The sequence below is a fragment of the Callionymus lyra genome, chromosome 16 (genome assembly GCF_982586985.1).
Source record: "Callionymus lyra chromosome 16, fCalLyr1.hap1.1, whole genome shotgun sequence".
NCBI classification, from domain to species: domain Eukaryota; kingdom Metazoa; phylum Chordata; class Actinopteri; order Syngnathiformes; family Callionymidae; genus Callionymus; species Callionymus lyra.
The window spans coordinates 13,734,093-13,760,676 of NC_141833.1; the positions used below are offsets into that span (position 1 = coordinate 13,734,093).

General features: G+C 38.1%; 1 protein-coding gene across 5 annotated transcripts in view; it reads right to left on the bottom strand.

The window, feature by feature from the left end:
- Positions 1-1,328: 1,328 nt before the first annotated feature.
- LOC148063823 (zinc finger protein 521-like) overlaps positions 1,329-26,584 on the bottom strand; it is a 137,765-nt gene continuing 112,509 nt past the window's right edge. For all 5 annotated transcript variants that reach the window (XM_087811285.1, XM_087811286.1, XM_087811284.1 and 2 more), the window contains 2 exons: positions 25,531-25,646; positions 1,329-2,504 (listed from right to left, as the gene is read on the bottom strand). In XM_087811285.1, the coding sequence (XP_087667411.1) occupies positions 2,475-2,504; positions 25,531-25,646 (146 nt within the window). In that variant the 3' untranslated portion in view covers positions 1,329-2,474. The remainder of the gene's footprint in view (positions 2,505-25,530; positions 25,647-26,584) is intronic.

The window sequence follows — 26,584 nt, forward strand, 5'->3', positions numbered from 1 at the left end:
AGATAGTTAATCTTTGATAGACAGATAAACTTTATTGATCCCTTCTGGAGGTCACCTTCGGGAAATTGTTTGCTAATCCGCTATTTCACACTATTCAGAAAAAATGTTTCCTTGTTTTTATAAAATAACGAACAAAATGATCAGCATCTGATCTACGAGAGTCACAGATGTTCTTGTGGAACAACATCACGTCAGTTTGATCAAAGTGAAGCTGCAGAATGAAAGCTGCTTAAACCAGGTTCACTAATTTGATCACGTGATCGGAGAGATCTCCTTGAATAAAACACACCGTCACATGATTTGTTCATTTGTTATTTGTAAACAAAACTCTTTTATTTAATAAATGTAACAAGAATTTGTGCGTGTGTTAGGATAAGATTCTCTTTACAACATCACTACTCAGCGCTTTAATTTAATGATTTACAGTTTTATTCTTGTTAAACTCTATTTTAAGACGTTTCAAACAAGCCCCTGATCGTTTCTTTGAATAAAGTATTGCGTTAATAACCCTGAATGTAAAATATAAACGTTTACGTCGGAGCTCGTCTGCACAAATTTAAATTTAAGTATGTGATCCATGTCAGAAATGTTTAAAATAAACAAATTTTAACTGTTAATCTAGTTTAAATGTATTCTTTCATTTGTTTTTTCTGATCGTGGAGAGAAAAATCACGATAAATCTGGTTAATTTAAACATTAACTTCAAGAAACATCTCAAGACACTTTTATTTGTTCAGGCTTTTCCTTGATTTTCTGAGACTCCTGTGTTGTTCTTCTTGACCTTTAAAGTATGTATTTTATTGAGTATTGTTTTGATTGTTTAAGCGCTTTGTGACCCTGGTCTGGAAAACCGCTATACAAATACAAATTACTTACTTTCTAACATTTAAATATGTAAATGAGAGTGCGGAAAGGGACAAACAAGGCTGCGATTAATTCTACGTTAATCGGAATGTAAGTAAGTAAGTAAGTAATATTTATTTATATAGCGCTTTTCCAGACCAGGGTCACAAAGCGCTTTAACAATCAAAACAACAATACTCAAAAAAGTATATACATACGTATGTACATACAAAAGGTAGTTTTATTTGTGTGTACGAGGAGATTCATGCATTTGAATATTTTTGTGCGTGCACCATTTTCTAGATTTAAGTGTCCAACCACATTTAGTAGAAGATGCAAGAACTTCTTTGTACTTGAGGCCCCTGGAGAAGCAACATCCACTGCACACTTCATTTATCGTCCATTATCATCACAGTTGGACTGAGTGTGTTCTGTTTAAGTTAAGATGCTTCCGAACCATCAACAAAGAAGTGACACTGAAACAATTCCTCATACAGTTTTTTTTTTTAATATTTCCATCACATGTGCAACACAAAAAAAAGGAGGTCTGCCAAATACAGAACTCTATATTTGTACAATACATCTTAATAACATCAGAGATAAATGTCCTTTTGCTTCAGGAGACGATGATTTCCTGTAAACGGTGTACGAACGGTTCTCGATTCAAATGTCAAAACATTGAAGTTTCATACAAAAGTGCATCTCAGGTTCAATGAATGCAAAAAAGATTTACAGAACTGAAAGGTTTTTTAAATTCTTTTTTCTTTTCTTTTTTTTTTTTTTTTTCTCCAATAGGACGCCGCCGCCCTGGCTGGCAGAAAAAAGAGAGAACACTGCAAAGACGAGTCGTCGGCCGCTCTCCAGGAGAGACGCAAACGTGGATTGAAGGGGAAAAAAAAACATATCACCAAACATTAAAAAAAAAGAATCCAGTAATCTCCAGGCTTCGATGAGCAGTAAACATTAACGATAGTAATGTACAGGTTGAGTCAGTGGGCTGATTCCCTCTCTCTCTCTCTTTCTCCCTCTCTTTCTCTTCCCCCCCCCCACGCTCTGAGAGCCACATGGGAGTTTCACGCCTCTGTTCACCATCCAAACAGAAGAACTCGCCTTTTTTTTTTTTTTTTTTAATCCAAATCTGTGTCACTGCGTTTGCATATATCCACAACGTGTGTCCCTTTTGTTTCGCTTCTATTCGGGTGACCATTGGCAGAAGATGCTGATGCCAACATTCCCCTTTGTCAGAAACACTCATTAGAATCCTTCACTCATTTCTCTTCTCCCGGAAACACTTCAAACTGTACATTGGCAAATACTGTATAAGATTGCAATATAGCTGTAAGCGACACATGAATTTCTATGTACAAACATTTTTTTTTTTTTTTAACAACACGAACGGTGAGCAGGTTTTGTTTTTATGCCCCTTTTTTCTTTTCTTGTATTTCTTTTTTTTTTCTTTTCCCCCCCCTTTGCAGCAGGTTCCTTGCGGTGTGACTGAATCTCAGGTTCAGTGCGAGACGGTCAGCAGGAAGAAAAAAAAAAAACCCGGCGCTGACGGTAATTGGCGGTCGGACATGATTCCGCGCGTCATGTGATCCTTGTTCTGGGCCGTGCCGCTGATCTCACCCATGTTAGCTGCTGTGCTGAGTCAACGTGTGGTTCTGCAACGACACAAAGAGAGACACGATGATCAAACACGTCTTTTATCCGACACTCTTTTTTATCATCCGTGACAATGAGCCACCATTCACCTTTCATACCAAAAGTTTGAGCTCCGGTTTTAGATGTTTAGATGTTATATTTTATTTTTTTTTTGATTATCCGTCGAGCATCCAAATCCAGGTAGTCGACACAGGAATCAAACGACTGTGTGGTTGTGGGTAAACGCTGTCGTAGGGTTTGTGTTCCGTAATTACCAAGAGTTTTGGCTACTTTTTTGTCCGTTTTTTTAGTGTTCAGCCACTGGACACCTTTTCAAAGCCCAATATCCAAGGTAGAGTTTTTGACTAAACTTTTGTTTACATCACCTGGTTGTCTACAAATTGGCGAAAAATAAACTTTTCCCAGTTTTCTGACGACTTCAAACAATGGATCTCCAGGTACTATTAGTTATCGCCACTTGATCCCTGTACCGAGCACGACTCAATTCCAACTGAAGTTTATACTCATTTATATACATTTTAAGAAAATGTTTATCCCGTTTTAAATGATATCATCCTTTTTACGATTCCAAACCTCTATAGAGCCACTAAAAGTGAGGGCCAATTTATAGTCAAGGGGGCCAAATTCAGGCCATGGAGTCATTTTTGTGGAGTTTTAGCTACGCTCAGGAAGATCATTAAACAATTGTACGAAGACTTTTAATAAGAGTCCAAGAAGGAAAGGAATTTGATGGTAGTTTGGGGTGAAGGTGAAGAAAGGAAAGATAAGGCTTTCAAGAATGAAAAGACAATATTGGAATCAGACAGTTTGGTAAATATACGTTTTGTTCGTACGCGACTTAAAACTGGTAAAAGACAACCTTTACAACCAGAAACAAAACAAATATACGAAGTCTGGTCACTTAATTTTCGGCCTGCAGTTTATACAAAACTCTGCAGCGAGAATTCTGACCCGCTCTAGTAGAAGAACTCACATTTCTCCGATCCTTAAAACTCTTCACTGGCTGCCAGTTTCTTTCAGGATCAACTTTAAAACTCTGGTTCTTACTTTAAGATCTATTCATGGTACGAATAAAAAGCGCTATATAAATATAAATGACTTCCTTACTAACTTACAATTTTCCTTATTGAATAGCCACGGGATAATGCTAGCATATACAGTATATAACTATAGCTAAAGATGCGTGAAAGTAATTAAAAAAACATTTTTCAAGACAAATCCAAGCAAGATTTATTTTAGTGTTTTAATTGCTTCCTAATTTCAAATGGTTCATTTATGTTTTATTGGTAATGAAATCCCTTTTTTGGATATATTTTATATTGTTACTCAAATGTGTGATACAGATTTAAAATCCTTTTTTTTGTTCAATATATATATATATTTTCCTAATATTGATCAAGTTACATCACTGAAATATTAATCTTTTTTTATCCTATGGTAATGGGATGAAGCCATACCCCGGACAGGAGAACAGAAATAGTCCCCGGCAACCAAAAGCCTGTGTCCATGGAAACAAATCCACAACATGGCACTGAGTGATGGAACACTGTCCTCCCGAGAACCCCGGGTCCCCTTCTGGTGTCCAAATACCTCACACAAGTGCACGAGTGAAGAAAAAAAAAAAGTTTGGGGTTCGGCGAGGTCGCACCGGTGCAACGATGGACACCGTCAGGAGGTACAAGCCGACGGTATCACTCGTGTTTTGTTTCATCTCTTCAAATTTATGCAGGCGCACACACACGCAGATTGTTCGAGTGGTTGTAGTGGGGCAGCTGTGCCAGGTTCTTTAAAGGGAGTACGGACCAGGGGGGTGTGTAACTGGTGTCCCTGGTGGGCAGAATCCAGGTCATCTTTTGAAGTGACTGCTAATCCCTTTAATGCAAACTACATGCCCCACTTGCTGCGCTCGGTTTAAAACACGGCCTTGGACTTTCGTAAACTGGCATGGACTAGACGCACCTGTCACCGAGTGATTAGTCCGCCCGCATGAACACACACACACACACACACACACACCTAAGTGCACACATATGTTTTGTTTCCAGGACATAATGAAGTAACTAACCTCGAAGCTGCCTAACAAGGTTCTGACGGATCACAGATCCAAAACCGAAAAAAAACGCAGGCTCGGTTCAGAGGAGGACTCGTGGAAAAGTTCACGGCACAGATGGACACGTTTTAAAAGTTCTTTTTTAACGCCATTAAAAAACAGACAAGGTCAAAACGGAAGATCTGACTCATCCACCGATGGATCACCTCGATTTTCAGGGCCAGCGCTGACGCCTTCAAAGTTGCTTTAACCCTTTTAGCACATGCGGCCCCTTGACTGTATTTATGTGGCCCCTCGTAATGTCATGTATAAATGGTTCTAATGCATTAACAAATGTATTTTGTATTTATTATTCATTTACATTTACGGAGTACAAGTCGCACCAGCCATAAAATGCATAATAAAGAAGGAAAAAGTATATATAAGCCACACTGGAGTATAAGTCGCATTTTGGGGGGAAATTTATTTGATAAAATCCAACACCAAGAACATACATGTCATCTTGAAAGGCAATTTAAAATAAAAATAGAATAGAGGCAACAACAGGCTGAATAATTGTACGGTATGTTACGTTACATGACACAACTGAGAACCTGGTATGTTAACATAACATATTAAGAGTTATTCAGATAACTGTAGCATTAATAACATGCTAAGAAGTTTACCAAACCATCCGTGTAACTCCAAATAACTAAAATCACAATGAAATCTTAACCCTCGGTGTCACTTTTAAACAACTCCGCTAACTCAGGAGGTAGAAGATGCGGCGCTTCCTCTTCTACGTAAATTAATCAACACAGGCCTAGAGTGCCCTCTTGTGGTTTAGTGTGAAAATAACATGTGAAATGATATACCGGTAATAATGTGTTAATAATTTTACACATAAGTCGCTCCAGAGTATAAGTCGCACCCCCGGCCAAACTATGAAAAAAAACTGCGACTTATAGTCCGGAAAATACGGTATTTACTTTTTTCCGTCCTTTCTTGTGAGTAATTTTTCGAGTATATATTAATCCCTCAAACCTTTCTTTTTTAATTTAATTGAAAAAATGTTTTGAAAAAAGTCATATATACAAGAATAAAATTGCATCTTATTTAGCTTAATAGATGTCACGGCATAATGACAAATGCCTTTTTTTTTAGGGATTTTTTCATCTTTCTTTTTGCTTGACGGCCCCTAACAACATCCACAGAATTTAACGTGACCCTTGAAGAGGCCCTTTGACTGTATTTATGCGGCCCTCGTAATGTCAAAGTTCGATCATGTATAAATGGTTCTAATGCATTAACAAATGTATTTTGTATTTATTATTCATTTACATTTTCACACTTATTTACTTTTTTCCGTCCTTCCTTGTGTGTGTAATTTTTCAAGTTTATATATTAATACCTCAAAACATTTTTTTTTCATTTAATTGAAAAAAAAACATACATACAAGAATACAATTTCTCTCATTTAGCTTAATAAATGTCATGATCTAATGACGAATGCCCTTTTTTTTTAGGGATTTTTTCATCTTTCTTTTTGCTTGACGGCCCCTAACAACATCCACAGAATTTAACGTGGCCCTTGAAGAATTTTAATTCCCCACCCCTGCTTTAGCAACATACGGGGTCACGACACACACTTTTGTAGGGGGTAGGTTTTGACTTCTTTCCTTCTTTTAAGCGACTAAAGAGCATTATCTTCCCTCTGATGTTTGACTAAATCGTGACTCGAGGTACCCCCGTCAAACTTCAACCCCGTTACTCCCCGATCCCTCCGGCGGTGCTCTGCGACGACTATTAGCCCCGGCCCCACGTTCCCCCTCTTTTTTTTCTTTTTTTTTTACCCCTCAAGCTACCACTGTACAGAAAAAAAAAAGCATTTAAACACCTCGACAGCTTTCCTTTCAGCCGGGGCGATTACTTCCCGACAGGTGGGGTAATAAGCTGTTTGACGGGGGAGCACGAGTTTGACCCCCGGTAAGGGGTTAGTGCGACTCGCCTGGGCCCCCCCCTTGGCTTTCTAGACGAGGAGGCCCCGGACAGCTCCTCCGCTTCCCTCCACCGCTGGAAAATAAAGCTCCTTTAAGTGAGTCTGGAAGGAGACTCCCTGCGGAATCCCTTTCCTTCTCCACCTCACCTCCCCGCCTCCCCTTCCTCACCCACTCCACCAACCTCCCCCCCCTGCACCCCCTGGTGAAGACATCCTTGGCGTTGGCGAGGAGGGACAGCGGCGCGGCAACCTTATTAATGAATGCGGCCCATTACCCGTCAGCCTGCCTCGGCGGTGACTCCCAGAAGCCCCTGCAGTACGTGACTTCAAATGGCAGGATATTGACACGGGGTAGAGCAAAGCGGTTACGACTGAAAAGTGAGTGTGTGTGTGTGTGTGTGTGTGTGTTGGGGAGAAAATTTGAGCTCAACTGACTGTGCATGCTTTTGTGTGCCGGTATCTAGGTGTGTTGGTGTGTGGACCCCCAAAGGAACATTGCTCCTTGGATATAATGTAGGGCTCGTAGCAGCTATTAGAGGGGAAAATAACTCCTCTGGGGAGACCCCCCCCCCCCACACACACACACACACACCCCGTCACATGTCCTAGCTCTGTCTGACACACACTGCATTCTACCTTTTCCTTAAACATTCCACTAGTTTCCCGTCACTGAGGGCTTTCTCAAGGACGGTGTTAAACAACTTCAGTGGCTGTGGCATCCATGCAGACGAAAGGGAAATGGAAGGGAAAAGAGATAGAAGAGAGAGAGAGAGAGAGAGAGAGAGAGGGGAAAAAAAAGGGAGCACCTTCATCTCTTTGGATAGTCAACTCTGTGGAGTAACTATAAACTGTTGGAGCGTAGGCGGAAAAGAGAGAAGATTCACTTTCCAGTTTATTTATCCTTGTCAAGTTTGAATATGGTAAAAGTAAACGTCGGCCCCCTGTTTTAAAATACAACACGATTATCCACTTCTTTCTGAGGTGCACTGACTTATACTGACCACTAGTGGAGCAGTTCAAATCAACAATGAAATTATGTGATTAATTAGTATAAATTTAACACATAAATGTATTATTGTATTCATTATATAACTGGAATACTGGAAGACATTTGTGGATCTGTTGACTCCAAATAAACTGTCTTTTTTCTATTCAAACATTAGTTTTACTCTTATTGGAAATGGAATAAATGTCAACGTAATATCTATTATCTTAACTTAAACAGGTCATGATATCAACATGAACATTGATCTACAAAAATACTTATTGTGGTTCCCTAGGCCTTGTGTTTGAAACATCCTCACAATTCTTTTTACTTAAAAGGACTAATGACGTGACTGAACACATCAGGGGTAAAAAAAAAAGTAAATAAAAATCATTATTGTTGTTTTAGCATGTCTTTAAATTGCTACAGAAATTTGGATGAGCCTACTCTCTGTCATGTCTGGGGCCACCTCACTGTCCTAATGCTAATGCTAATGCTAATGGTGCAAATGTTGGACAAAAAGGAAATAAAAATGGATAGCCATGACAACTTAATGTTTATGTCGGTATTTGTCACTACCACTGACAAAGCACATTTACTGAACTGCCGTACGAAACAAAAAACTAAAAGTTTGGACTACTGCCTATTCAAACTTCCACTTGTATTCGAATAATCTCGAAGAAGACGTGGTGGATAAAAAATGTTTGCACACAAAACTACATTAAAGGCATTGGTGTATAACTAAATTACTAGGTCAACAAATCATGATCATTTGCAGCTCATTCTAGCTAAAAGGTTACAGGAATTTTAAATTCATATTTCCAGTTAGTTTAGCAGACAAACTAGCAATACTCTACAGTCTACAACAGGGAGATAGGACTCACTACTTTCAGTAATACTTGTGCCTTCGTTTGTGATTTTGCATCTCAAAAGAGGTAAAAATGTAAAAGAGACTCACGGTAAAACAACCCTTGTAGAATGATATATGTTTTGGCTACTATTACAGAAATGATGTTGCTTTTATAGTCTTATCACAATAAACATGTAGTCATGCTTGCTGCGCTCACTGACTCATACAGAAAACCGTTTTTTGCTGCAAATGAACAAACTGTTTGTATTTAAGTGTGTCATCTTCTGAGCTATGGAATAAAAAGGCAAGCACGGTCCGAAGACCTTCAGTGGTTTGGGACGAGCCGTAAGAAGCGCCTCCACTCCTTGCTGGTACTGAAAGGTCCTGTTTTTATTCCGATTGTCCGGGAGAAAATCCCCGACAGCTGCTACTATCAAAAAGGGTTGTTTTTCCATTCGCATCAAGGATGTTGTTTGTCGAACCAAAGTAGTGGTTTAAAAGTAGACGCAAACCCAATCAACGTTTCCATTCCCCCCCGCCCCCCTGAAACGACGCCATGCCGTTCACCATCCATTCCCTCCAACTCTTAATCTCCTCCCCGATGCTTCGACCACCTGCTGGTCAGACGGGGCCGCTGCAGGCGCCCCGAGTCGTCGGCAGGTAAACCGCAGCAGTCGATTCCCCAGTAAATTAAATTGCGCTCTGATCAATATCGCGCACCCACTGATGAAGCCCAGGCTTCGGAGCGAACCCCACTCTTTTATTCTCCCGCCGACTCAATTCCACTGTTAAACCGACGCTTTCATCTGATTACATCACCCCGACTGCAGCGCCCCCAGGGGGGAGGGCGGAGGATAGGGAAGGTAAGGGGGTTTACCCGGTGGGGGTCTGGCGTGCCCATGCAAACAGGTGCAAGACGTCGGAGGAACTTAGAAAGGGAAGAAGGTGAGAAAAAATGGGGAATAATTACGGGGGAGCAGAGAGCGGGGGAGTGCGAGTAAGCCGGGGGAGTTGATTTATGAACTAATCAGTCTTTATGTCGCTCCCCATTGCTCCGGTCTCTGTCGAGAGTCTCCGCTGAGGCAACCGAGGTGCGTCTCTTGCATCAGTTCTGCAGCGGAAGTCCGGCAAAGTATCTCTTTCTCTATCCTCCTCTCCCTCGCTCTCTCGCTCTCTCGCTTTCATCAGCCCCGAACTAATGACGACGTTGCTATTGTCCGACACATCGGCGTAAACGCTACTTTGTCGGATTTTTGCTGACGCTAATTGATGCCGAGCGACGGCGATGCTACAATGCTAACCGATCGCGAGAGGTGAGTGAGCGAGAAATTTTGGTTCAACCCTGTAATATTTAGATTAAGGTAAGGTAAGGTAAGGTAAAACTTTATTGATTGATTACTTTAATAAGTATTGACAAACTGTATAGCTACAGTACCGAGTATATAGCGTAACAGATTCTACTGTGTGACTAATAGCCTTTAATTTAAAATCTTTGTAAGCATGTCCGTTACGAGGTGCGATTTAAACACACCATAATATCATGTTGAAGCGTAGTACCTTCTACGTATAACTCAATGCGGTTTCGCAGTATTGTGCAGCGACTACGAAGCCTTGCGCTGACAAAAGTTGTACTAAACATTTTTACCGATATTCGGGCGCCAAGTGTCAAATAAAGTGTGTTATTCGGTCAGTAAGTACAACAAGAAGACGTAAGAAGTACTGTCCAATTTTTATAAGGATTTTAAGTGAGTCTTATAGACTAAACAATATGGTATATACTTCGGAAAAGGTCTTCAAGTTACAAAAGAATAACTCTACTTGGTTATGTTAATTTTAGGTTAGCTGAAATAAATGTATCAGTTTTAGTTTGTAAGAAATACTTATGAAGCCAACTTTTCAGTCCAGTAGTGTAAAACTGTATTTATGAATTAATATAATTCATATTTACGTTTTTATTTTCAAGTTTTAATTCAAGTTTTTTTTCCCCTTCTTTTCATTTATAGTTTGTTAGTTTAAAAAGGACACATTTGAAAAAAAATGTCATCGTGTTTTTTTTCTTTCTTTTATTTTTTAGGTCATAAATAAATAGGATTTTTTTTTCCTTATAATTTAAGTTTTTGTGGTTAATTATGGGCCCTCACTACAGTCAAGGTATTAATTGTCCACGACGACCAAGAAGATGCTCATCGGTCGTATGAAATTGAAAAAACAAAATAACATATATATATAAATCAGTGAATATTCATTGAATCCATCCTCACTATACCATGTGTCACTATGGCAAAGTAAGAATCCAGGGATCCCTCAAAGTTATACCTCAAAAAAGTCACTCGACTGATAGAATACACAGGAATACTACTATACTACACAGGAATATACCAGTCGTTTAACAAGCTAGTAAAAGAGACCAGTCAGTGATCAGCTCCGACATTTATTCAATCCTCATATAGAATGTATGAAATTCAGATTAAAATACAGCATCCGTTTAAATCAAACAAATTACTCTAAACAAGTGCGGCTCAGAGATTTGTGCAGTTTATCAACACGAGAAGTTCAAGCCGTAAACACTCCCCTCTCAGCGCTGATTAAAAGCATCAAACTGTGCCGACTTTCTTTCTTTCTATCTCTTTCCCCCCCCCTCCCTCCCTTCTTTCTTTACAGGATGTGGATGCTGGCGAGCGCGTGCAGACGTCGCCGCATCTGGAGCTCGGGGATTGAGCACGAAAAAAAAAAACGCCCGAGACTCGAGCGCCCGCCGTAGTCATCGCTCAGGAATTTAATTAACACGTAGCGGAATGTCACGGAATGATACTAAAATAAGGGGGAAGCGTGTCTGGATGTTGAAGACGTTGTAGTATGTTTGACAAGAAGGACGCGAAAAGAAACCATGATTTGTTTTTGAGCTAAGAACACAAAGAGAGCTGCTTGATCCTTAATGGCGTGTTGAACTCGGTCCCGGTATCGACTGGGTCGCCCCCCCTACGCCCCCCTCCAAACTGTTGACCGGTCCCCGTCCGGGGAGTAAATCCTTTCCCGCTCTGACCCCGGGGCCAAGCTTTACCGCCCGGACGCCGTTGCCGGTGAAGAACGCAATCCGATAAATAAATAACGGGGTAACACTCGTGCGTTCTCCACAGTCATCACTTATCGGGGGGCCGTAGGGAGGGTTGACCCCCGGACACGGTTCTTGCTGCCGGCGCTGTTGCCGTGGTAACGGAGCGTCTTGTTTTGTAGTGAGGCGCCGCGGAGGGGTCGTGGTCATGACCACGGCTGGTTTGGACGTGTGAGGAAGCTGCTACTCACTTCCTGTTTGCTTGTTGACAAACTTCAACGTCCATTTTTTCTACCCACAAGGCACTTCCACGTGGTGGCGCCAGTGCTGGAGCATGACAAGAGTAATACTCCATCACTACTACTGCTACTATTATTAGCTACGAATACTATTGATAAAAAACATAAACTAAAAATTTAAATACTTACTTACTAGAACTACTGCTAATGCTGCAACTACAATTTGTTTTATTATTACTACTACTACTACTTCAATAACTGTAAGTACTAATACAGCTATAAGTACTACAAATAGTTATATAAATAATTAAAACTACTACCACTGCGTCACGTAAAAGTAAAACTACTGCTATATCTGCTGCTTCCACTACAAGTACAACAACTACCTCTGCTATTAATACTACTAACTCTTAATCATTACTTGTACTCTTACTTCTAATGGCTACTACTGCTGCAAGTACAACTACTACTTCTGCTACTACTAACCACAACTACTACAACTAAAACTAGAACTACTACTTCTGCTACCACTATAAATAAATCTATTGCATCTGCTACTGCTAATACTCATGACAACAACTACTACTACTGCTACTAATGACCACTACTACTAAAAGTAAATCTGCTACTTTTTATAGTTCTGCTACCACTACAAGTACTGCTTTTACCTATACTAATCCCAAGACTAATACTAAATAAATACAATATGTACTCGTACTAATAATAATGACTACTACTACCAAATGTGCTTATTCTACTACCACTACAAGTAAAACTACTGCGTCTCTACTACTACTAATAAGACTACTACTTCTACTAACAGTCCAAATTGAACTTCTCCTAATACTACTTGTACTTATAATAATAATAATAATGACTACTACCACTAAAAGTAAAACCATTACTTCTATTAATTTAACTTCAACTAAAAGTACAACTACTGTGTCTCTACTACTTCTTCTACTAAAAGTCCAACTACTACTTATCCTAATACTACGTCTACTAATAATTATAATAAATACTACCAATAAAAGTAAAACTATTACTTCTATTAATTTAACTTCAACTACAAGTAAAATTACTGTGTCTCTACTACTACTAATAAGACTACTTCTTCTACTAACAGTCCAACTACTACTTCTCCTAATACTACTTCTAGTAATAATCATAATGACTCCTACCACTAAACATAAAACTATTACTTCTACTCATTTTACTTCCACTACTGTGTACAACTACTGTGTTTGTTCAACTACTTCTGCTACTACTACAACTCCTTCTTGGATTATTGCTACATCATGTCATCAAACATAATCGTGGATCATGTACATCAGAGTAAATGAATGTTGTAGTTGAGGAAGTAGAAGTATAGTAGAAGTACAGTAGAAGTACAAGCGGAGATGTGCAACAGCTTCGAGCTGAATCTCTAGTTTTCCACACACACACACACACACACACACACACACACACACACACACACACACACACACACACACACACACACACACACACACACACACACACACACACACACACACACACACACACACACACACACACACACACACACACACACACACACACACACCATAGTGACTGTGTGAGCGTTTTGTTCGGTCCGTCCTCTGCACATACAAAATGCCTAAAATATTTGATAAGCTGTCTGGGCGCCCCGCAACAATACTTCTGAGGTGTAAACGGAGATGACGGACCGCCCTTTCAGTGGGCCGGTGCTTCGTCGCTCGGAATGATACTCATTACCCTGTCTAAGTAGACAAGTGAATGGTACTGGAAACATGCTAGGCAGCCGCCCCGCTGTTTGACTGAGGTAGCAAAACAACTGCACAACTGCTGTGTTATTATGGGGCCTCATTAAGTGAGGAGAGGGTGGGAGACGGGGGAGACGGGGGAGAGGCAATCGAGAGAGGGCCGGCGAGAGAGAGGGAGAAACACAAGAGGGTGATACAAACTGCATTCTGAGGTGAGAGCAACACACACATGCCTTCGCGAAGCCAAAATGAAGTCTATGACTAAAGAACCCAATTAAGGGCTTTCTTAGGGGAGCCATCTTGGGAGAGTAGTGGGGGGGTTTGTGGTGGTGGTGGTGGTAGGGGGGTGTCTTCCTGGGACATGAGCCCTCGGCTACATCCTCTAATTAGACGGAGCGAGGGGGGAGGATCTCTGCCTGTCACTGGGAGGGAGATGGGGTCCGTGGGGTTCCACGTGTCAGTCCCCGAAACAAAACACAATTACTCTCATATTTAACCACTTCAGTCACAGACCAGACTTCCACTGATCAGACCCCCACGTACCCCCCCACCGTTTTAAATACACTGTCAGATATGCGTAAACACACAGACTCGATTTCCTCTCATCTCACGTGAGGGGGGTCATCGGGAGGGCGACACTGTTTCAGTCGTAAAAGTAAAGCGTGGTCGGGATTCTATTCCAAAATTAAAAATGTTAAAGCTTCGTATGAGGACCGGGGGCCACATGCGGCCATCTGACTCCAGGTAAAAAATAATACTATAAACTGTCGAAATGTTTTTAGAGGACTATCTTACAATTTCATTAATTGACATTTGTTCTTCTTCTCCTTTTTATAGGTATTTTTTAAAGCTTTTCTAAAGCAAAATAACCCTTTTTTTGTATTTTATGTATTTTATTTTCAAGTTTATAATATGAGCATTTATTTAGAATCTTTAAATAAAACTAATTATAATGTTCACAGTATATAATGTGGCCCCTAAAGAAGTGTGGTTGCCCACTCTAGTTTTAGAGCAACAAGGACAAGAATGTGTTTCCTTTTTCAAGCTTCAAAACTCTGACTATAAATTGCTATAATAAATTATTGTTTAAAGTGGGGTAGATGTTCATCAAAACGTTGTGAACATGCTGCATCCTACTCAACGAAACAAACTATATGTCTCACAAAATAAGTTATGTTTGTTTAAGTCTGTTAACAAAATGTTAGTCTCACATACGGAATAATATTTGCCCCATGATTTTTAGGGGGAGTTACATATTTTTTGCAGACATTTTAGATCTCCTTTATCTCAATTTTTGTGTAGGTTCCAGATGTGATTACATTTTTTTTAAATTTTGCGTCAGTGTTATGTTAACTAAAATGTAAGTTTCTCCAATGGCAGTATGTTTTTCTACAATATTTTGGAATTTTCAAATTTGAGACGCTTTTATTTGAATTTTTGTGGTTTTAACTCATTATCCTGTCCAGTTAACTTTTCTTTTTTTTTTGGACCCAAGTAAAAACAAATATGCATTTGAAAATTTAAACTTAAACATAAAATACAATAAAATACAGTTTGAAATGTTCTTTTTGTTTGAATAATCAAACATTCTGATTATGGATTACAGTATATAAATATATTTATGATTTTATTTTTAAGTACATTTTGAATCCGAAATAGGAAACTTTGTATTGCCAGGAATTTTCTGTGGTGGTATCAGATAATAAAATATTGAAATAAAAACAAAAATGTAGGTACTTTTTCAAATTAATCCAAAAATCTCAACTTAAATTCCCATATTTTTAACTCACAAATTACTCCTTTATTTTGTCTGCTTCTCATTCCAACAATTAAATAAAAGATTTTTTAAATCTCCGTCAAAAAAAATCAATTGCGTTCATCAAAGTTGTTTTTTTCGGAGTCGACTAAAAAAATAAAGAAGCCGAGACACGTTGATGGATCGTCGCGAACTACACAAGTCGTCTTTGTTTGGATTTAACTTTCCCTGGTGGTGCAACAGAGGAGGAGGGAAAAAAAAAAAGAACCCGAGCTCAAAGGCTTCTGGGAGTTTTTGTCATGTCTCCCCCCAGACGTTGTGTTTGCACATATCAGACCCGGAGAGAGAGCGACACGAGACAAAGAAGAATACACACAGATGTATACACACAAACACATGTTCACACACTGAGAGGGAGAAGAAGAAGAAAAAAAAAAAACCCTCCCAGGATCGTTAGGTCTGTCATTGCTGTCTAATTCTGATCCACCTCCGAAAAAACTAGAACAGCACGATCGCGGAACATCACTAGCCTTCCAAGGCTGTTTACGTCCCATTTACAGTTTGCGGAGAAGTCGCTTTACACTGTAATTATAAATAAACTTAAATATTAATGACGCCTCCCCACAAGCGCGGTTTTTTTTCCTCCCTAATTCATCCTGCTTTTATTTTGCTGCTGCAACTTTTTGAAAACGGTGACAGATTTGGGAGCACCTGGGGTGATGAAGAAGAAAACAAGTTGTCATATGAAAGGAAGCAGACGCACAAAAAAAGAAAGAAAAAGAAGATACATATGCAAGTTTCAAAGGCGTGAGGAGCTGTCACGCCTGGCAGATGAAGATATTCGCGTTTGGGGCGCGAGGGGCTCCTCGGGGGCCGACGGAGGAATTTTTTTTAAGGCGCTTTCGGCGACAAGTTTTCGGACCTGGTCTCGTTCGTGGCGGGGAAAAATTCTGACGGAGGTTAACGTTTTTCTTTTTGTTTTTAAGGTATGTTTCTGGATGCGAGTTCGTGACGACAAAGCGGTCTTTATAGGAACACGCCGCAGGCTGTTTTTTGTCACAGGTGCAACCAAAAACTTTTTTTTTTTAAAGTCAAAGTTTACTTCTTTTTTTTTTTTGCTTTTAGTTTCTAGAAGAAAATACGTTGCTGTCTTTCAAGAGCTTCTATGCTAGGCTACGTCGTACTATCCGGTAACTAGCAGTTTTTTCCATGTTAAAAAGTTGTCAAAACTGCACAACCAAGCAGATACAGTTTCACTTAACCCCCCAAAAAACTGGAAGTGTTTGGACTTAAACCAAACAAGAACCACATTTTGTAAAATAGTTCAAAACTAGAGAAGATTATTTTTAATCACAATGAACTAAAAAAAACACTTACCAGTTGCTTAAAAATACTACTACTGAAGCTAATGATAACTACTACTAAAAGTACAACTGCTACTTCCTCTACTACTACAAATACAACGACTACTTCTGTTTATACTACTACTAGCAATTATAACTCTTACTCATCATTATTACTCTTACTAATAATGGCTACTACTACTACTACAAGTTAAACTACTACTTCTGTCACTACTACTACTACTAAGACTAGTACTCCTAATTACAACAACAACTACCACTACTAATAATGAGTAAAACTAAAACTAGAACTACTAGTTCTGCTAATTCTACTACCAATCTACTGAATATGCAACTTCTAATACTCGTGACAACTACTACTACTACTACTATGAGCACTACTACTAATGAGCACTACTACTAAAAGTAAATATGGTACTTTTTTCTACTACCCCTACAAGTAAAACTACTACTTCTGCTACTACTACTACTATGAATTTAAACGTCTGAAATATATTGTTTTATTTTGTAAATTCTGATTTACTTTTAGAACTCATTTCCTGCCAGAACATCTATAAAATAGGATCGACTTCCTTTCTATCCGCCACTACTTCTGTCTGCGAGTCCAGGGTTAGTTTTGAGAAATCAGCGATCGAATTTCTAAACAATTTTTGTGACATTTTCTGACCCAAATCTATAATTTCTCTTGGTCATTAAAGCAAAAATAAATAATCTCTACAATGAGCAGAAGCTACAGAAGAAAAGAAGAAGAAAACGCAAAAATAACGTCAAAATAAGGCTAAGAAAATAGAAAAAAGGCGTCAATTTCCGACAATAAAATCTGTTTCAAATCAACTTTCGACTCTCCTGCTCGACCGGCTCGTTACGACGCCTCCCGGCTCCGGGACGAACGTAGCTGTTTACACTGACCCGGTGACCGCCCAGCCAATAAATATTCTTAATTAAAAGACTAGAATTGGTCACAGCTTGGCAATAATGGCTCTCACACAGGGAGACAAGAATCTCATTTGAGTGGGAAGGGAGAACATGATGCAGATGCGCTCCTGTCACTTCCAAGCACTCATTAAGTCGGCGGATCCTCCGCTCGCCGTGGAAGGGATGCTTTTAAGAGACGCTCCAATTAAGGTGCGGGTCCTGCGGGCGCCGAGGAGCCACGCAGGGACGCCCGGCTTGATTGAGGGACGATTTAATACATGACTTACAAGCCGGCGTCCAAAGAATAATTGAGGAATCCAGAGGAAATAAAACTCGGTTCTCAAAATGTATTGTTACATTTTCTCTGAATGCTTGATCGAAAAATGCATTTTTTGTGTAGATTTGATCGATAAAAGTGATCAAAATATATGTATAAATATTCTTATCCGATCCATCCATCTATCTAGTATATATCTAACTAGTATCCAACCATCCATCCATCTATCTATCATCTATCTAGTATCTATTCATCTATCTAGTATCTATCTATCCATCTATCCAGTATCTATCCATCTATCCAGTATCTATCCATCTATCTAGTACCTATCCATCTATCTATCCATCCATCTAGGACCTATCCATCTATCCATTTATCCATCTATCTTGTATCTATCCATCTATCTATCTATCTATCTATCTATCTATCTATCTATCTATCTATCTATCCAGTATCTATCCATCTATCTAGTACCTATCAATCTATCTATCCATCCATCTAGTACCTATCAATCTATCTATCCATCCATCCATCCATCCATCCATCCATCCATCCATCCATCCATCTTTCCATCTATCTATCCATCTATCCATCTATCCATCTAACCATCTATCCATATATCTAGTATCTATCAAACTATCTTGTATCTATCCATCTATCTATCCATCTATCCATCTATCTAGTATCTATCCATCTTTCTATCCATCTATCCATCTATCCATCTATCTATCCATCTATCCAGTATCTATCCATCTATCTAGTACCTATCAATCTATCCATCCATCTAGTACCTATCCATCTATCCATCCATCCATCCATCTTTCCATCTATCTATCCATCTATCCATATATCTAGTATCTATCAATCTATTTAGTATTTATCCATCTATCTAGTATCTATCCATCTTTCTATCCGTCTATCCAGTATCTATCCATCATATCCATTTATTTTCATGTTATTTATTTTAATTAATTTCATTTAATTGTATCCGCCACTTTATTGTAATGTTTGTTTAAATAATTGTATTGCGTTTAATTCAAATAATTTTTATTCAATTTATTTCTATTATTTACTGTCGTCGCCACAAAACCTTTCCTGTTTCCTGATTCTGATTGAATATATTAAAAATATTTTTTTTGATTTTTTCTGACAGAGAAATGTAATCTACAAAATAAACATGTTGAATTATGATAAAACATGATTTAAAGAAAAAGCGGAGCAAATTTAGCATCTCGTTACAACTAATTTACAATGTAAATCTTTTTGTTAAGAAAATGTAAACCTGAGAAAACACGTTACAAATACGTCATTTCATGAGGGTAGCAGGTCACAGAAAGCCTATAAAAGAGCTATTTATTTTCACGTTAATTATATTAAAGCTTCGTTAATTATTTAATTTTACGTGCCAACTCAATTTAATGTTTCTATTTATTTTCTCGTATCTTATTCCATGCATTTTATTTAATTCATTGTTATTTATTTAATTCATTTTTATTCTGCACTGTGATCACAAACTTTTACATGGTGTGTTTACAACCGCTTCTGATTCTGAAGTTCAAAAAGGAAAACAATTTGGCTGACAGAGAAAAGAACGTCTAAACTGACTGTAAATAAATAAATAATGTTAAAAAAAGACAACATTAGTTTTCAAAAGTCTCGTTATGATTATCAAAGTGAATTTTCCTCAAGAAAACGATGTTAAAACACACGTTTAATTGTGGTTCTAACGGGGGCCGCGGGTCAGAGAACGCCCAGTCGGGATCAGCTGAGGGGGTTTAGACCACTGGGAGGGAAATTAAACATTCGCCGCTCGACTCTGAGAAAACGTGGTGCTTAAGCCGCGGCTAATATCAGTCGCTCATCAGTTAATGAATCCGTCTAATTAATCCCGACCAGCAGCAATTTCAGTCGCGACGAGGAGAGAGTCTGATCTGAAACCGACTCAAGTTCCGAAAGAGGTTTTCCACTCGAACCTATGAACGAATGGCTTTAGAACATTTCTAACAACACGTTTTATAAACAGAACTATATTGGCGTGTAAGATGTATCAGTAAAAAACAAGTCTACTATTTTCAAACAAAGAATTAAACGGAATTTTGTGGGAAATTTAGCCTGATTTAGTGCGAAAATACATTATTAACCTTTATCTCCCACTTGTAACACAAGACATTAGACTCCCGAATATAAACATCATCCAATAACTAACCTTTATGATCTTGTTTAATACAGTATTTGGCGCTTAAAAACTACATTCAATCCCATCTATATCTTCAAACACACTGTGTTTAGATGGCCGAGTTAATGCTACTTTTCAAGCTAACTTAACGCTTTCAAGCTAATGTAACGCTTTCAAGCTAACCTGACACTTTCAAGCTAACCTGACACTTTCAAGCTAACCTGACACTTTCAAGCTAACCTGACACTTTCAAGCTAACGCTACCTGTCCCTTTATAAATAAGAAACAAAGTCTGGGTTTGCTAAGTTTAAAGTTTTAAGTGGCTACTTAACTTGACAACGCTAACAGCTACAGTAGCTTTATCTTAATATAGGTTCGATTTATACATTTTGCTGCACATTCAAATCTAAAAATATGAATTCGGAGTTACATGTCTTAGCGTCAGTTCAGCACTTTTATCTGAAATATAATATCGCGGTTCACTTTCCGCGATCTTGCTGTTTTTTTTGTTTATTGCACGCGGTATTAATACGGTACGTCAAAGTTTATTGTCATTGTTTGTTGAAAAAAAATCAGATAAACTTAGTGGTAGGCACTACTTAACACAACCGCCGTACTTATGGTACCAACTAAACAGTGAACTCCCATGATGCCTTTCTACAGACTATTATATTTAGTGACGGCGGATGTGTCGCTACAATACTGTATTTAAATTCTAAGTCTACGCTGCTACTGTACGTCAGAAGTCATCGACAGCTGTGATCGGTCGACTGGGCGGCAAAGCATTGCGGGAGCCGTTCTTGTTATCGTCACTGAGAGAGTTGTTGAGAGTGATAGCGTCTCAAATGCAACGTTGAGTTTGGGAAAGTTCAAATACATGTTGTTCATTTAAACAAATTCAAAATGTAATGGATTTCGTCTCATCACCCCGTAGAAAAGTCTACTCCCTTCAAAATAAAAGCTTTTTGCGTCTCTGGAGCCACCAGTTGAGTATCAAACCAATGGTTCAAACCTAACGCATTGACGATTGAGGGATAACTAGTGGGTTAACTAGCAGGGTTAACTAACAGAACCACGACAAGAGCCGAGGCCTCACAGATGGAAGGTATCGGGGTGGATCTGCTGAAGTGAAGGGGTGGTTGGGGGTCAGCCAGAGGACTGTGAAACAAGGCGCCGTGCCCTCCCCATCAGCACCTCATGAAATATCTAGACTAAGCTTCATATTTTAATGGGGTGAGGGAGACAGATCCGTGCGTGCAAGGCTGCACTCTGGAGACCCTCAGTGGGAATGGAGGTCTATGCATCTTGGTGCTTTATTTTTTTTTGTCTGCGAAAAGAAAGAGAAAAATTGAGAGCGAGAGGGCAAGAGAGATTATTCTCCTTTGGAATCTGGATTCTGGGGCACACAGGCCCAGGAGTCAGTCAATCTGGCCAGTCTGAGGGGGGGCGGGGGGGGCGGACGGGCAGGGGGTCCTAGGAGGGCTGATTAGACGGATGCTCTCCCATCATCCATCTCGACATGCCGGCGAAAATTGGCTCGCCCCTCGCAGGGTAGAGTTCACGGGGGGAGGCGGCGGGAGGGAGGGTGCGGTGGATACCTGTCACAGCCTTTGGTCTGTTTCAGGATCTCAGCAGCAAATTAATAAAATATCCTTTCGCCCGCTTCCCCTTTACCTGCCGCGGCAGCTCGGCCTCTCGCCGCTCCCTCTCCCAGCTTGCAGCCGGAACCCTTTGACCTCTTCCAGCGAAGTACTGAGGAGAGACGAGCCGGGCCGGGCAGCCTGGCGGACGGGCCAGCGTGTCGGGAAGCCGGCCGGAGAAGGAGGGGAGTCCGAAAAAAAAACTCAGAAATAAAAAAAAAAAGACTGGAAGACAACTCGGCTTCAGACGGACTGACAAACGACGGCTCCCGTGACAGCCGGGGTTTTGAAGCGGTGCATGAGAAACGACAACAACAACAACAACAACAACAAACAGACTTTGTTCAGAATATTTTGTCCGAGGTTTGAATTATACACAATAGGTCAGAAGGTGTCAAAGAACAATGAGTCCTGACACATGATCCTCTTCAAGTGTTTTAAAACTTGTTTTTTTTGGGCATTTATTTACCAAAAAATTGCATATTAAACTCAAAATGTAAACCTGACTTCCTGGTTTACGACGCCATCCCAGCATGCAGCACTCCTGCTGTCATCTTGGCATGAACTCGTTTTTTCAAACTACTTCTCACACAATATTTTGTATTGTATTTGAGTCAAAAATAAACATATTATGTAAGTAAGTAAGTAAGTATTTTTTATTTATATAGCGCTTTTCCAGACCATATGTCACCTTTTCTTTAATCCTTCTTTATTTTTTTGTTTTTTTTATTTAAAAATGGTCAAACAATTAAATTCATTTTTGCCGGTAAGAAAATATAACTTAAATTTGGATAAATTTGACAAATTAACACCATAGAGAAATATAAAATAATAATATAATAAATAAAAATTACATTTATCTTGAAGAAAGTAAGCTTGAAAGTACTGGATTAATATTAGTAATATAGTAAAACCAGTTTTAGATGCTGTGAAATCCATTATTTATTTATTTAAAAAAAAGAGTAAAACAGTCGAAACTGAAAATAAGCATTAAAAAAACTATTAAAATATATAATAAATATATTGTATTTAATACCGTCTTCATTCGTAATTTTTTTTTAAAATAACATCTTAAGGAAATCAATGATTTAAACAGGATTAATCTAACAAAAACTAAACTAAATATAAAATTTAAAAAAATGTCTTAACATTAACCATAAATATAAACGAGTTTCTGACACATGATCCTCTCCAAGTTTTTTAAACTTATTATCTTGACATTTATTAAGCAAAATAATTGTATATTAAGCTCAAGACAGTAATAAACTGTGGTCAAATATCATCTTAAACCTGAATTCTTGGTTTAAGACGCCTTCCCAGCATGCAACACTGCCACTGCCATCTTGACAACAACTTTTTAAAACTACTCATTTCACAACATTTTGTCGTCAAAGTTGAGTGAACCAGATTATCTGACATTTTCTTTAATATTTCTTTATCTTTTTGTACTTTTTATTTTAAAAACTTTAAACATTTTCATTCACTTTTGCTGGTTAGAAAATGTACGTGTTAAATTATGATAAATTTGACAAAATAACATCTTATAAAAATATAAAATAAACTATAGTTAATAATATTAACATTTATCTTGTAGAAAAAAACATTCAAACAATTGCTGGATTATTAAAAAAAATATATATATAGTAAATTGGTAAAAACTAGTTAAGATGCTGTGATATTATTTATAAAATAATAAAAGTTAGGTTTCAACAGTCCAAAAAAAATAGAAAATAAACAGTTTATAATAAAGACTAATAATCCAGAAGTCTGCTTGAAAATCATGTTAATTTAATTGTTAAAACATGATTAAAGTTGCTATAAATCCTCAATATAAATATATAAAATTATAATCTCAACGTTATTTAACCTTAAAAAAAATAAAACAAACTATTCTAATGAAGTTTGAGAAATATGGATGTTCATTAATTCAAAGAAAAAATACTTTACAAAGAGAAAATGATAATTTTTAAATATGTACTAAACTAAACCCCTCCTCGCGGTGGGGAAACTCAAAATAAAGCAAATGTTATAGATTTTAACGCAGCATCAGATCCGACTCTTAAACAGTCTCCGAGCAGCGGGGAGTTAGCAACAGGGTTCTCCGATGCTACATATTCATGTTATCGGACGAAAATCTCCGACACCTCCTTAGAAAACATATGGGAAATGTATGATGAACGAGAGGCCTTGGCATCTGCTAAAAACCTGGAGGAGCACAAGGCTTATTAGATCACCCCGGCCTTAGTGCAGCAGCAGAGCTGTGGATCTGGACTTGTTTAATTCATGGCTGTGCAGCTCAGGTGACCAGCCAATAATGATCCGGCTCACCTTCCTGCAGGCGGACACAAGTTCCTCTCCTCAACCTCCGCCTGGAAGTGTCCGTCAAATAAAGTGCCGCGTCGTCGACGCTTGACGTCACATCGATCAGTGACTTTTGTAAACAAGGATATCAACTTATTTGATTTTAGTTGGTTAACTTTTGGACTTTTTTTTCAGCCACATTTTTATGAATTTTTGACAGAATTCAACACCAAATGACTGTCAAACTGTCATGTTTTTAATTCTTCTTTTTTATGTTTGCATTACAGCGCCATGCACAGGCCTGGCATGTGAACTACACCGTTTTGAGGGATTTCATGCGGACGCAGAATTTTCTTGAAGATTTTTTTTTATTTATAGATGCAAAAGCTGCTAAAACATGACACTATAGGGTTAATAATATCTATTTAATGCTTTAAATTTACGCTGGGGTTTGTTGTCTTTTTTGTTTCTTTTTTTAACATTTTATTTAGATTATTGTTTTCTCTATCATTGTTTTTTCTAGAATTACTGATATTTTATCTTTTTCTTTTTTTTTTCATTTATTGGTTTGTTTGTTAAAAAGGAAAATAAGTAATGTGCAAATGTACACAATAGTTTTTATCTTTATCAATAAATATATTTGAAAAAAAAAAAAAAACTCAACAGCATGTATGGAAGCCCCAGTGTGACGAATATTTCTTTATAATTAAATTAATAGGCTTTAATTTAGTTGCGTTGAGTAGTTTTACTTTCAGAATTTAGGGGCTAAAAAGTACAAAATTATATTTTTTACAAACCAATTTAATTAGGATTAATATTTATAAAGTAACCAGTATTGAAATGCACGTAATGTTGTGATACCCATTATTGTATTATTAATTTAAAAATAAAACATTTAAACAAGTTTAGACACCCAAACAACAAGCAAGAGTGAAGAAATTAAATATAAATAATTAAACCCCATAGTGTCATGTTTTTTTTAGCATTTGAAAATCTATTGAAAAATCATGTTCATTAAAAGAAGTTTTTCTTTTGGAATTCTCGGGCTAATAAGTTCAAAACGATAGTTTTCTGATACAAACTGTACAACTTTCGAACCAGTTTCACGGCGAGAACAACCATCTGGTGATGAAAGGTGTGTCTTGAAAGTGGAAACACTTGAACTTGAAATCACCACCGCGGTTGAAACAAAACAATCAGATCTTCGCCGTGATTTTTTGCGAAAACCCTCGCAGGACCGGGAGGGAAGAACGATTGCTGGAATATGGATTATCTCTCCAACATTGCCAGTTCACAAGTCCAAACTGCGAACTTTGTTGAAGGGCAGATATGGTCTCCCGCAGGACGGAGCTCATATTTAGCCACGAGGCCTCCTCTGCGATCTGCAGCGTATATTGACTCCGCCATGTTTTTTTTTTTCTTCTTCCTCGCACTGCATGTAATTACCTCTTCAAAAACTCACATTCCGCTAATCCTCTAATTCCAGATATTTTAGCGCTCCACTGGTCTAATAAGCAAATCAAATCATATCTTGCTCATCACAAATGAGTTTTAGAAAGCCACTGGAATAAGTCCTTCCGAGGTCCCAGCCCACGGATGGCGAGGACGCGAGCCGGGGGCCGGGGGCCGGGTGAAGCGTGATTAGGGGCCCAAGCGGCGGCCGGAAGGCTCACCTGTAACTCTGTCTGGAAGAAGAACTTCTGCGGACACTGCGAGCAGTCGTAGATCTTGTCCTCCTGGCCGTGGGCGGAGAAGATGTGCTGCTGGAGCTTGTTGGCCTGGACGAACACTGTCGACACAGAAGCAGCTGTTATTATATCTTTATATCAACGTCATCTAAACAACACGTTTGATCTGTTGAAGACGGATTTAAGATGGTTTAAGAAGTTGGTTATTGAGTTGGAGACGAAAGACAAAATGAAAAACTGCAGATTTAAGGTTGAGATCTAAGAAGTAACCAATAATAATTACAAAAAAAAGGATTGTGGTCACAGAGGACCACAATTACATTTATGCTGTATGTCTTAATAGATGCATATTTGACAATAAAAGAACTTGAATTTACTTGTAAATTCTACATAAAAATCGAATTCATAAAAAGCACCAACACACGATTACATATTAATGTTTTTTAATGTTGAACATAGAAAATAATTGAACTGAAATAAAAGGTAGAAAATGAAGAAGACTTACAACAACAACAAACTTAATAATAACAACATTAATTAGAAAAATAAATAGAGTATTTTTTTTAAATAACCTTTAATAATCTGTTTTAATCAAAAAACATAGTCAAATTTAGAGATGTAAAGGATAAAAATAAAATATATATTTATTTTTTTGTAGTTCTAATCTGACAATTATCTTTGACCTTTTGAAGGGCCACTTAAATACAGTCATTATCATCATCATTTTTAATAATATTGACTATCACCATCGTCATCAGTATTATTATTATTATTATTATTTATCATCATTATCATCATTATTATTATTATTACCATTTATTATCATCATCGTCAATAGTATTAATGTTATTTTTATCATGATCATCGATGATAATAATGATGATGATGATGATAATAATAATAAACATTATAATCAATATTATTATTTATTATCATCGTCATTACAACTATTATTATTATTATTTATCTTCATCATCGTCATTATTATTATCATTTATCATCATCGTCGTTGTTATGGCTATTATTAGTCATTATCATT